General features: G+C 47.0%; 1 protein-coding gene across 3 annotated transcripts in view; it reads left to right on the top strand.

Annotated features, from left to right (window-relative positions):
- The first annotated feature begins 81 nt into the window (after positions 1-81).
- dlg2 (discs, large homolog 2 (Drosophila)) overlaps positions 82-13002 on the top strand; it is a 1378721-nt gene continuing 1365800 nt past the window's right edge. For 2 of the 3 annotated variants that reach the window (XM_038818412.1, XM_038818411.1), the window contains exon 1: positions 82-1316. In XM_038818412.1, coding sequence (XP_038674340.1) covers positions 1298-1316 — 19 coding nt within the window. In that variant the 5' untranslated portion in view covers positions 82-1297. The remainder of the gene's footprint in view (positions 1317-13002) is intronic. The other variant, XM_038818410.1, reaches the window with a different exon arrangement.

The raw sequence follows: 13002 nt of genomic DNA, 5'->3' as shown, positions 1-13002 counted from the left end.
GCCCCGCCCCTTTCCCCGGCCCCAATTGGCTGGTTGTGCGCCCTCCCCGACGTCAATCAAACGTGCCGCGCGCCCCCGTCCGTTACTGAGCGAACCCTGCGCGTGCTCTGCCAGGGCTGGGTACAAACAAAGCTCGGAGGGAAGGGGGAAGCTGCAGGAGAGATCAAATCACACCGTCCAAGCTTCGTTCAAGTAGTATTCCCTCCCGCGGGAAGGTGCGTTTTAAATGGCCCATGCTTTATTTACGTTCAAATTGGAATCCGAAATTCTGATCAAAGTAAACGTAGCCGGCAGGTGTCGCAGTGATTTGGTCCTTTAACCGGTGTCCCGTGTTAAAGCCGCCCGAGCTGCACCGTCACACGGAGCCTGGCCTCGCATCATCTCACTTCATGAACGTGTTACCCGGCATCTTCAGAGATGGGCTGTGGCCCCTGTCATTCCGAGTTCTGCTGGGGAAGGGCAATCACGACCGAAAGTTAATAACGGTCACTTAAAAAAAAAAGGCGTTGTGCTGTATTCACATTTGGGAAGACTACTCTCCGTGTGCCCGAAAGGTTCCCGGCGCTCTTTTATTTAAAAAAGAAATCCGGGACTGAGGGATATTTCTGTTTGCTCTGATTTATTTTTTTCACCCTCAAAATAGTGGCGGTCGAGTCCTTCAGGATCAACTCGTTCCAGGATTGAGAAGTTGATGCGAGATGGATAAAGCTGGTGCTGGATTAATGTTGGGGGCAGTCAGTTCAGGTTGACTGGCCAACTGCTGCGCTTTCCTCCTGTGGCTCTCGGCTCCAGTCTGTTCAACAACGCCTCACCACCTGGCTGTGGAACATTTTACAACCCAGCAAAATAAAACACGCGAGAAACGAAGAAACACCTTCTGTTGCCAAGATAAGACTTGCAGCTACTGTCTAGACTCTCTTGGAACGAATCGTTTTGGATTCTGCCATTTTTTTGTTAGAAACAAAAATACAAATCGTGTGGGTGTTCAAGAGTGTGTTCAAGACAGTGAAATATCGTTATATACCATTTGGGGATTCCTTTCTCCCTTTTTAAAAGTAGTTTCTTCGCAAAGTCTTTTTATTGGGAGTACTGTGGATGTGTGTATTTGAGATTATCTTGTATTCTTTAGTACTTGTAACCTTTTGGGCTCTCGTTACGAGGAAATTTTACTTATCCCCGAGTTTCGGCAGTTTGATGGGAGTGGGAAGAGGAGAAAACGAACGGTGTCTGGCGTCAACATCCCGAGAACTAGAGACGATCAGTGCTAATAAACATCAAACACTGCACTTTGAGAAAAATGCCGGTGAAAAAACAAGGTGAGTTAGGTTTTTGCACGGCCGCCGTGATACGCGTGCATTCAACTTTAGTGAAATGTTATAACTGGCGAAATGCCAATTTTTTTCACCTCAGCTGCGCTTGCCTCCAGGAGTAGAGATTGTGTCGTACTTTAACGAGACAGACTTAGTGAAGCAAAAATTACTACAGTATTGTGCATACTTTGTGAAGGATACAGTGTTGTTTACTCCGTTCAATCCTCGTTCAAGCAAATGAAGGAGAATTTTGCTTTGGTCAAGCTGGACACGAACAGCTGACTTCTATCACGAGAATATATTTTGCTCCAACGGTTCACTTAGTTTGGGCGAAGTGAGGAAGAGCCTGCCTAAAATAAACTGGGTTAAGAATACATTTTGTTTGGGCATTTTCTGTGTTATTTTATTATTCCATTGGTGCTAGTGTTTAAAACTCTCTTCTGGTCTATTTTATATACACTAAGCCAAAAATAGTTCAACATGGGGTTCTCCTCAATTTAGAGTTTCAATATTTCAAAAGGTATCTGCTGCCTTTACTTTGTGATGGGTTTTAAACCTGATCAATTGGTATGTGTGGAAGTAAGCTGTTTCATTACCTGGCAAGAGTATATTCAAACTCAATAACAAAAGTCCCACCTGAGGCTACAATGACAATTGCTCCCAAAGTTGGTTCCTGTTTTAAAAAATTGGGTAAATGGCCAAAGGATAAAACTGCGTCTAAAATTAATTTTGTATTGGTGGTTAAAATGTTACTTTGCGTTCGGTATTTAATTTATCCACTGCTTGGATATGATTTGAACTGCTACGAACCAACATAAAATATTTTGTTCAGCAACCCATTTTGTGGGAAATTGGACATCCCTCAGAATTGTAACAGAGCAAGTTATGAACAAACAGGCTAATAAATTTTCTAACATGCACATTGTCTTGGTTACATATCATCATGCATCCCCAGTCTAAAATTTGCTGCATATTTTGCTCACCCAAGGACATTCAACGTTATCACAGATGTTTTCCTGCATTCACAAAAAGCAAAGCAGTATTTTCATGTTTATGCACCCAGCACTTTTTGACTGTAACAGAACTCCATGTACTGTGCATACAGTACTAAGTACAGCCTATAAAATACAACAGAAGTTCATGATAAGAGTATTATCAATGTTTCAAACAGTGGAATATAGTACAATAATCTATTCACAATTTTGATAGTTGTATTGCAATCCAAAATCTTGAGGATTTTGTAAGTCTTTCTGTGGGTTTTCACCAGGTTAGTTTTGTTCAAATTTTGTATGACTTGTCTCAATCTCAATAAAGGTAACTGTGATGGTATGAGGCATGAGTTGGCTATTATGGACTGGGAAACATTACTGAAAGGAAGAAGAGTGGACAGCAATGGCAGGCATTCAAGGAACGAATAGGTGAATGCCAAAAGTTGTATATTCCTATTTGGCAAAAGAGTAGAAAGGGAACAGTGGCCAAACCATGGTTTACAAGGGAAATTAGAGATAGTATTAGATTTAAAGAAGAGACATACAAGTTAGCAAGATAAAGCCAAAGACTTGAGGATTGGCAACAGTTTAAAATTCAGACGGGCAGACCAAGGGATTGATTAAGAAGGTAAACGAGTGGGGAACATAAAAACTGACTGTAAACGTTTATGTAGGTTTGTAAAGAAAAAAATTGATTAAAAGGAATGTAGGCTCCTTACAGTCAGAAATGGGGAAATTCATAACAGTGAACAAAGAAATGCCCGAGGAACTATATTGGTACTTTGCTTCCGTCTTCACAAAGGAAGATGTGAATAATGTACCGGAAGTTCTGATAAACAGAAAGTTTCAGTGAGGAGCTGAAGGAAATTAGTATGAATAAATAAATGGTTTTGGGGAAATGAATGAGATTGAAGGCGGATAAATCTGTAGGGTTTGGTAATCTTCATCCCGGAGTACATAAGGAAGTAGCCCTGGAAATACTAGATCCATTGGCCGTCTTTTTCCAAAATCCTTTGAAATGAAAAATAAAAATCGCTTATTGTCACAAGTAGGCTTCAAATGAAGTTACTGTGAAAAGCCCCTAATCATCACATTCCGGCGCCTGTTCGGGGAGGCTGGTACGAGAATTGAACCGTGCTGCTGGGCTGTCTTGGTCTGCTTTCAAAGCCAGCGATTTAGCCTGGTGCTAAACCAACCCCATTGGACTCTGGAATGGTTCCTACAGATTGGAGGGTAGCTAATGCAAATCCCCGCCTTTCAAAAAGGACGGTAGAGACTGCACTGGGAACTATAGACCAGGGAGCCTTTTGTCATTAGTAGGGGAGTTGCTAGAGTCCATTATCAAGGATTTCATAGCACAGAATTTGCAAGGTGGTATAATCAGACAAAATCAGCATGGATTTTCGAAAGGGAAATCATGCTTGACAAATCTACTGGAATTCTTTAAAGATGCAACCAGTAGAGTTGACCAGGGATACCTGGTGGATGTGGTTTATTTAGACTTTCAGAAGGCCTTCGACAAGGTCTCACGTAGCAGATTATTGTGTAAAGTGCATGGGATTGCGGGTAGTGTCTTGAGATAGCTGGAAAGCTGGTTAGTAGACATGAGCAAAAAGGTGGACTAAATGGGTCATTTTCCAAGTGGCGGGCAGTGACAAGTGGGACACCGCAGGGATCTATGCTAGGACCCCAACTGTTCACATTATATGTTAATTTGGATGAGGGTGCTAAATGTATTAACTCCAAAGTTGGGTGGAGATGCTTCAGCAGGCTTTGGACAGGGTGAGTGAATGGGCATATGCATGGGCATGGCAGATTCAATATAATGTGGATTAATGTGAGGTTCTCCATATTGGTAGCAAAAATAGGGAGGCAGATTATTGTTTGGATGTAAATTGAGGAGAGGTGGATGCTCCGTGACCTTGGTGTCCTCGTGCATCAGCCCCAAAAGTAAACGTGCAAGTACATCAGACAGTAAAGAAGGCAAATGGTGGACTTCCAGTGGAGACTGTCGGAGGAGGCCGCACTTCGGGTAGTTCCTGCCAGAGTCCTCTGTTTTTGGCATTCACCAACTTTTTGGGGAGAATTTGCTTAGAAACCTTTCCCAATTGAACCTTGGTTATGAAAGGAGGTCTAAAAACCAAAGAAAGAATACTTTGAAGAAAGGTGCAAGTGCTAGTCCTCTGGCAGGGTCGAGTTCAATGAGGAGTGCGGTGGGAGGAAAGATGGCGGAGGTGAGCTCTCTGGGATGGGGTGGGGCTGCTCGGGTAATGATGGAGACACTGGCAGAGGTGATGTTGCTGAGTTTGAGAAGCAGTTAAGCAAGCATTTTGAACGGCATGGGAGGGAAATGCTGGAGAATCTTAAGCAGTGGATGGAAGACTCTGTCCCGATGAAGCAGACGCTTGGGAAGACGTCGGAGACTGTGCGGGAGCATGGTGAGGTGTTGAAGGGGGTTGAGGCAACACTTCTTTGGAAGCCGAGCTGTTGAAGGTTGAGGATAGTAATAAGGGCCTGAGAGCAAAGGTCAAGGACCTGGTAAACCGGTCCCGACAGTTGAACGTGCAGATTGTGGGGCTACCTGAGGCGTAAGGCTGACTTGAGTACTTTTTGGCAATGTTTGGGAAGTGTTGGGACGGGGGGAGGGGGGGGTGAGGAGAGACACCTCCCACCCACAATTGAAGGTGGAGAGGGTTCATTGTCGCCCTGGCCAAAGCCATGGGATAACGAGACACCTAGGGTCGTAATAGTTTGCTTTCACAGCTACCAGATGAAGAAGTTGCTGCAATGGAGTAAGCAGAACTGTGAGATGAGGTGAAAAGGTATTTGGATATGTGTGGAGTGGCAAGAAGGCAAGTGGCCTCAAGGCGAAGGCAGCACTTTACAAAAGTGGAGTGCTTTTGGAGTGGTCTACCCGGCAAAGTTGCGGGTCATGCACAACATGAGGGATCACTTCTTCGAGACAGCAGATGGTTTGTAAAGGCTTTGGACCTAACTGAGAATGGTGGAAGGGGTACTTTGTTGTGAAAAGCAGGGTGGCGGGTGTTGGAGGCTGTAGATTTTGTGTTTTCTTTGTTGTAGTTGGGAAGTGGAACTTTCTTTATTATGGTATTGTTAGTAGTTAATTAAAAATTGGTTTGGGGGACTGTTCGATGGATTGGGTTGTTTCTCACCCATTTTTTTTCTTTTGTGGTTTTTAGGGATGGGTATGAGCATATGAAAAGTGGGAGGGGATGGAAAGTGGGACTAGTTTGGAAGGATGGGATGCCTGTGGAGGGTCCATTGTATTATTCTGGATTTTTGGCTGAGGGGACTCTGGCAGGGGGGGCTGACCTGCTAGCAAAGTACAGTTCGCTAGTAAATGGGTGGGGGGAGGGTCTGCGGCCTGCGGATCCTGTCTATGCAGGTTTTGGCATGCCTCGGAGGTGTGAATGGGATAGGGATGTGGGAGATGAGATCAGTTGTGAAAGGAAGCGATTGTGGGATTTATGGTATGGGGGAGGGGTAGTTTGCTAATGGTGACTGGGGGTTTTTGGCTCCATCCGATATTGGGGCCAGGTGCCATCTTGAGCGGTGACTGCTGATTGGGGGAATGGGAGCATCCCTCATAGGGTTGAAGGCTGATCCAAGGATGGGGGTGAGACAAAGGGACTGACAGTCAGGTGGTTTGACATTGCTGAGCTTGATCTACTATTGGGCGACGAGCGCAGAGAAGGTGTTGAGTTGGTGTGGGGATCGGGAGGCAGTGTGAATGAGGATGGAGTCGGGCTCATGTAAGGGGATAGGGCTGCGGGCGTTGGCGATAGCCCTACTGCCGTTTTCTCTCTCATGGAAGCAATCCAGCAATCTGGTGGTGGCTGCGACTTTGAAACAAGCATCATTTTCAACAGCATTTTAAATTGGATAGGATGTCAAAGCGGCTGCCGATTTTGTTTTAATCTTCTGTTTAAGCCGGCAAGACTAGATGCCAGGTTTCAGGGCTTGTTGGATAAGAGGATGGACGGCATGGGACATTTGTTTCTGGAGGGCGGTTTGCGACCTCAGAAGAGTGGTCAGAGAAGTTCGGAATTTTGCAGATGGAAGGGTTTTGATAACAGCAGGTGAGGGACTTTGCAAGGAAAGTTTTCCTGTTGTTTCCGGTAGAGTTTCTTGGGAATTTACTGGTGGATAATAGCGGAGGATACTGTCATGATATGCAGATAATGATATACAGACAGGCAGCTAATGAACACCGAGAACAGGGCATGACCAGTGAGCAGGCAGGACACTCGGGGGTGGTACCTCACTATACAAGGCACTCACACTCTGCCTCTTTCCACTGATGAACATCTACAGAGTGAGTCAGGGTGAATGTACAGTATCGCACCTCCAGCAAGTGACTAAGAGTTAGTTTGGTTCAGTCAGACAGAGTCACCACACTTGGGTTAACAGAGAGTTAACTCCGAGAGAACTGTGCTAACGGTTCAATAAATCAGATTGAACTAACTTCAAGGTCTGGAGTATCTTTTGGTTAAAGCTGCATCCAGTTGCAGCCTGTGATATCCCAGAGTACATAACACGACATGCTACTAGGAGACTGCCTAATCTAGGTGGTTTACCTCAGTCCATTCCGTGACGACCAGTGAATTTAACCCAGCACCATGGAGATGATTTGGGCTCTCACCAACTCAGGACCTCCGGCAATCTCAGTGCCAACTGGCGGACATTCAAGCAAAAGTTTCTGCTACACATGGAAGCTTCAGACCTCGTGGGTGCGTCTGATGCAAAGAAGATCGCACTTCTCCTCTCAACAGCAGGTGATCAAGCCATCGAACTCTTCAACTCTTTTCACTTCACTGAAGGCCAGGACAAGACAAAGTTTCAGACCATTCTGGACAAATTTGACAGTCACTGTGAAGTGGACACCAATGAAATCTTTGAGCGAGCGCTACATATTCAAACAGCGTCTGCAAGGTAAAGATGAATCTTTCAACTCCTTAACTAACCTCCGCCTGCTAGCGCTGTCCTGCAACTTTGGTGATATTGCTGATTCCATGATCAGAGACCAAATCGTTTTTGGAGTTCACTCTGATGCTCTGAGAGAGCAGCTACTGAAAATCAAGCATATGATCCTGCCAGTCGCGATTGAAACATGCACAGTGCCTGAGCACGCCAAAAATCCCGTACCAGCCTCCCCGGACAGGCGCCGGAATGTGGCGACTAGGGGCTTTTCACAGTAACTTCATTGAAGCCTACTCGTGACAATAAGCGATTTTCATTTCATTTCATTTCCAAATCGCTATGTCCAGTATAAATCGGCTGAAAATGAGAAACTTGCCTCCCACAAGGCAGAGTGCGCAGGCCATCTCCCGGATGCAGCACCTCCGCATTGATGAAAAGCGCGCTTTTCCCGGGGCCCTACGCATGCACGATGCAAACGGGATAAGGAAGCGGCCGACACCTGCGCTACGCATGTGCGATGACGGGCGGACATCAGGGTTTTGACGTCATGACGTGTTCGACCTGTGGCAATGCCCACTTCAAGAAACACTGCCCTGCAAGAGGCAAGCGACGTTTAAACTGCGGGAAGCCTAAACACTATGCAGCCTTGTGCAGGTCTGCACCACCAGTCGGGCCAGCGCTCCCAATTCCGCCGATGGTGTGTTCAGATTGTGCAACAACGATTACAGGATTCTGATCCTGGCAGCACAATGGATCCAAGAGGAAGAATGCCTGGACTCCGCCTACTGTGTGGGCATCATTACCAAATGTGAATATGCCACATCCGACTCATCACAAATTCAATCCATCCTCGCTGTGGATTCTGCGGACGAATGGCATGCGGTGTTGCAGGTCAACCACTGCTCCATCCAGTTTAAGCTGGACACAGGTGCTTCTGCCAACCTTCTCTCACAGCCATATTTCAAATGCATCAAGAAGCCCGCCCCAAGGTTCTTCCTGCAGGCTCCTGGACTACAATGGAAATGCCATCACGGCACTGGGATCCTGCCATCTACTCGTCTCCAACCAGTGCACCCATGCACGGTTGCGTTTTGAAATTGTCAAGCCAGACAGGGCATCCCTACTTGGCACACAGGCCTACAAGCAGCTGAACCTCGTGCAGCGGGTTTACACAACGATATCTTCCAATGTGGATCTTCAGGCCAGCATTGACAACATCCTCGCTCAGTATGCGGATGTGTTCGACGGGATGGGCACGCTGCCATATCGATACAAGATTCTGCTACGACCTGATGCCAAGCCAGTGGTCCACGCACAAAGCTGGGACCTGGCTCCGCTGAGGGAGTGCCTGAAGGCACAGCTAAAGGATCTTCAGCAACGGGGCATCATTTCCAAGGTAACCGAACCGACTGACTGGGTCAGCTCGATGGTATGTGTTAGAAAGCCTTCGGGAGACCTGCGCATCTGCATTGATCCCAGGGATCTCAATAAAAATATAATGAGTGAACAGTACCCGATCCCGAGCTGGAGGACCTTACCAGTGAGATGGCACACGCACATTTTTTTCACCAAGTTAGATGCGTCACATGGATTTGGCAAATCCAGCTGGATGAGTCCAGCAGAAGGCTCTGCACCTTCAACACACTGTTTAGCAGATACTGCTATAATCGCATGCCGGATGGCATTGTCTCGGCATCGGAGATCTTCCATCGCATCATGGAGCAGATGATGGAGGGCATTGAAGGGGTTCGTGTGTACGTGGATGACATCATCAATTGGTCCGCGACCCCTGAAGAGCATGTTTCCAGTCTCCAGCAGGTATTCTGCCGTGTCCATGCCAATGGCCTGAAGCTGAACAGGTCTAAATGTTGCTTTGGCATGTCAACACTCAAGTTCCTAGGTGACCAGATCTCTCAGCAGGGCGTACGTCCTGACACAGACAAGGTAAAGGCCATCGAAACCATGAAGGTCCCCCATCGGTGGCCCTCACAGGCTCCTCTCCTTCCCCCCCCCCCCCCCCCCAACCATCTGCGCAGAGTTCCCGCCAGCTGCGAGCAGGTGTGGGTGGCACCGGCAGGACTCTGCTGTTTCTGCGCGGCCGCTCGGCCTATTAAGGCCGGAGAATCGGCAGCCTGGCCGTGGACAGCGGACCCCAACCGGCAACGCGCTGGTGCAAATGGCGCTGATTCTCCCCTCCTCGGAGAATTGCGTGCCTGCATCAGGGCGGCGTGGCGCAATTGCGGCGATTCTCCGACCTGGCGCGGGGAGAATCCCGCCCCATATTTGTAACTCCAATCAAATTTGTTTCTATGTTGTATGGAAATGGCATTGAGTGTTACCATCACGTACATTTACCCTTGATGTCTCTGCAACCTTAAATACGGTTGACCACTGGTTGACTGTCTCACTTGCTTTCACTTTCATGTGTCCAATAATAACCTAGAAAACCTCTTTCAATTGCTTCTCTTCCCGCCGCTACATTGTCATTCTTGATCATTGGCTCCCTCCTCCTTATCCACATGCTATGGGATCAGCTTAATCACATAGACTGGCACCCAGCTCTTTTATCTGCCACCTTTCTTTCCCCCTGTTCCAGTGCTGTGAGATTGCTTGTTCTAGTTCCTACAGTTTTACGATGAACTAGTGTATCATTTGCACCCTCACCACCCTTGCAATTCTCTCCCCAGCCTCCCCAGTCCAAAGATGTGCGGGTTAGGTGGATTGGCCATGCTAAATTGCCCGTAGTGTCCTAATAGTAAGGTTAAGGGGGGGGAGTTGTTGGGTTACGGGTATAGGGTGGATACGTAGGTTTGAGTAGGGTGATCATTGCTCGGCACAACATCGAGGGCCGAAGGGCCTGTTCTGTACTGTACTGTTCTATGTTCTATGTTCTATTATTTCAGGCTAAAGCAGACTCCTTTTATAACTACAACGTAACCTGATATCTTCTCCATCATAAAGACTGCCTAATTTCGCCATATGTTTGCCTCTACTTGATCCTCAACTCATCCATTACTAAAACCCTTAACCATACCTTTTGGCTCCTCCAAACCTGATTGCTCCAGTGCTTTCCTGTTTGGTTTTCCACTCTGGACTCCAACTCATTTCAACCTCTGATGTCATGGCCTATTTAGCGCCCAGTCAAGTTCACCCATTATCTGGTCCTTGCTTGCCTTCATTGGTACCCTGGTCACCCAGCACCTCAAATTTTAAATACTTATCCTTTAAATTCTGCCATACCTTTACCCTTCCGTAACCCTGTGTAATGTATTATTTAAGCACATGGACTGTATGAAGGTTAAAAGAGTTATTCCACTGGTATCAAAGCTATAAAAGGAAAGCTTAACTCCAAGAAACATCTTTATGAAGAGTATTCACTGCTCGTGCTCCAGATTTCTGTCCTAGACGGGGCCTTGTTTCCTCAGCACAGCACTCAACAGGCATATTCCGGTTTGTCTGGCTGCCCAGCTCCTGGCAGTATTCCTGCTTTCCCCTCTCCATGAGACTTCACAAACTTGGAGGTGGGGGTGGGGGTGTGGGGAGGTGGCTCTTGGTTTGCTCCCCCTTGCCTTGGTTTGCTTTCAAATCCAGCGATTAGCCCTGTGAGCTAAACAGCCCCTGTGCTCCTCTTGAGATGGATGGCAAAGCTGAATCTGCTTTAGATTTATCTGTCTGGACATGGTTTGGTTCTCGGCCATGAGTGCATTGGTGGCACTTTGCTAAATTCCTAGCCCGGATGACATGAGGAACTGGAGTTTGAATGCTGTCATTGGCTTGAGGCACGGGCATAACATCAGCCTCCTCTAACAGGGTTGGATTCACTCCTGTGGTCAATTTTTCAACTAAGGTGTTAGCATTACTTTTGCCTGACCTGTGCTGGATCTGGAATTGGAACTGAACAAGTTCAGCAGCCCATCAGGGTTTTGTTGCTCCAAGCATGGTGAACATTTTAAAGTAGCTGAGTTGGTTGTTGTCTGTAAACATTTCAAACTCTGCATAGATCAGAGTGTCTCTGACCTTCTGGGAAACGGTGTGCCACCTCAAAGCTAGTAATTAGAGCTTCATATGGAATAAATCTGCATATTCCTCCCGTTCAGTTTGAGCACTCTTTCTGCTCTTGAACTTCTGATAACACTGCTCCAGAGCCAAAAAAACTGGCATTAGTTTCCAGTATGAAAGGGAGATGGAAATCTGGGTAACCAAGAACAGGAGATAAGTTGAGCTTCGGCTTGAGAGCGCAAACTGAGGTCTTCACTTGCTGGAGTCGATGTCCCTGTTACGGTTTGTGAAATATCATGCCTTGTGCCTAGTGTTCTTTTCCCTACGCAAGATAATATCAGAGTCCCTAACGTGCACTCCCTGGAGAAAGCCTGCTGCCTCAGCTGGTAAGCCATGAAATGGCTGGCCTTCTCCCCATATTCATGATCTGTCCCCCTCCAGCATCGCAGCTGGCTTACTGTCTTACTCGTCAACAGAAACTCCATCCCTTTGCTACTTTTTCCTGTCCGCCAATAACTCCAGTGTTGGAGCAATCGAGTACTGGCAGTCCACCTCAAAAATGGTGTCCCATCAGTCACTGCCTCTCCACCTTTCCAGATTTATCCCTGTACGCCTTATATGAGATGATCTTCCCCCTAATAATCAGCTTTCCAGAGCGTAGAAGGTGAAACCACCTTATTCCTGTTGAGCCCAATGTCGGAGGATACCCACTCACAAAATCTCTTATCCACCAGCAATCCTCTCTATAATCTCCACGAGGATCGCTGAAAGCAACCTGGCTCCAACATCAAATGTAGAGCATGATTCAATATATCAATACCCCACCGCATCTTGTCCCAGGGAGAAGAGACCAACCCACTACAAAGAAGTTAGTCCAAGAGTAAACCTGATGGACGTGGGGAAAAAGGTAAAGCTCCTTATCCCTCGGAAACTTAAATGAAACGAAATGAAATGAACCCCCCCCCCCCCCCCCAAATCTGTTCCGTGAACACCAATAACTCCTTCGCCACTCCGGAGGGACTTGGGACTCAAACTATCTAACCTAGGATTCAAAACACAACTGAAGTTTTCTCCCACCTCCCTTCTATAATTAAACAAAGTGAATTAAGGTCAGGGATAGGAGACAGCACCTTGTTAATGAAGGCCGTGTTTCCAAGAGTGGGCTCACCAGAAACCCACTAATGATTACGTGTGACCCACCTGGGTCTGCCAAAGTACTAACCATAGAAAAAACACACTCCTATTAATCAACAAGTGGCCCCCCCATGCTTTAAAATCAAAACCAGAGTGATGTACCTGCCCCACCCAACCCTTCTGCAACCCTGTTTGATCCTAGATTTTCAAATGGATATAGGAAAACCACACCCATCTTCAAACATCTCAAGTGTGCAAACATCCTGGACCTTTTTACTGCGTCATTTAACCTCCTCACATTCCATGTCATTAACCGGACCGGAGGCGTCCGCTTTCCACCCCCCCCCCCCCCATATCAGCTGACTCAAGATCAGCCATAACCATCCTGCGAGGCAATCCAGCAGTGTCCCAAACTGCGTCAGCTCTGGCCCATGACCAGTCCATCCCTCCCCACCCCCATCCCCTCCCAGAAAACTAAACCAAGCAACCAACAGAGAAACAAATCCCCTACCCTCACTCTCCCCAATCTCAAACTAAATGGATATAAAAAGCCTCAGCTTGTGACCTTTATCCGCTGGTCCATTTTGTCTATGGCTGCTCAAATTGGGACCAAAGCGCGCTCCATTGCC

The sequence above is a fragment of the Scyliorhinus canicula genome, chromosome 14, assembly GCF_902713615.1.
Source record: "Scyliorhinus canicula chromosome 14, sScyCan1.1, whole genome shotgun sequence".
Classification (NCBI taxonomy): domain Eukaryota; kingdom Metazoa; phylum Chordata; class Chondrichthyes; order Carcharhiniformes; family Scyliorhinidae; genus Scyliorhinus; species Scyliorhinus canicula.
This window is presented reverse-complemented; position numbering and strand designations above follow the sequence as displayed.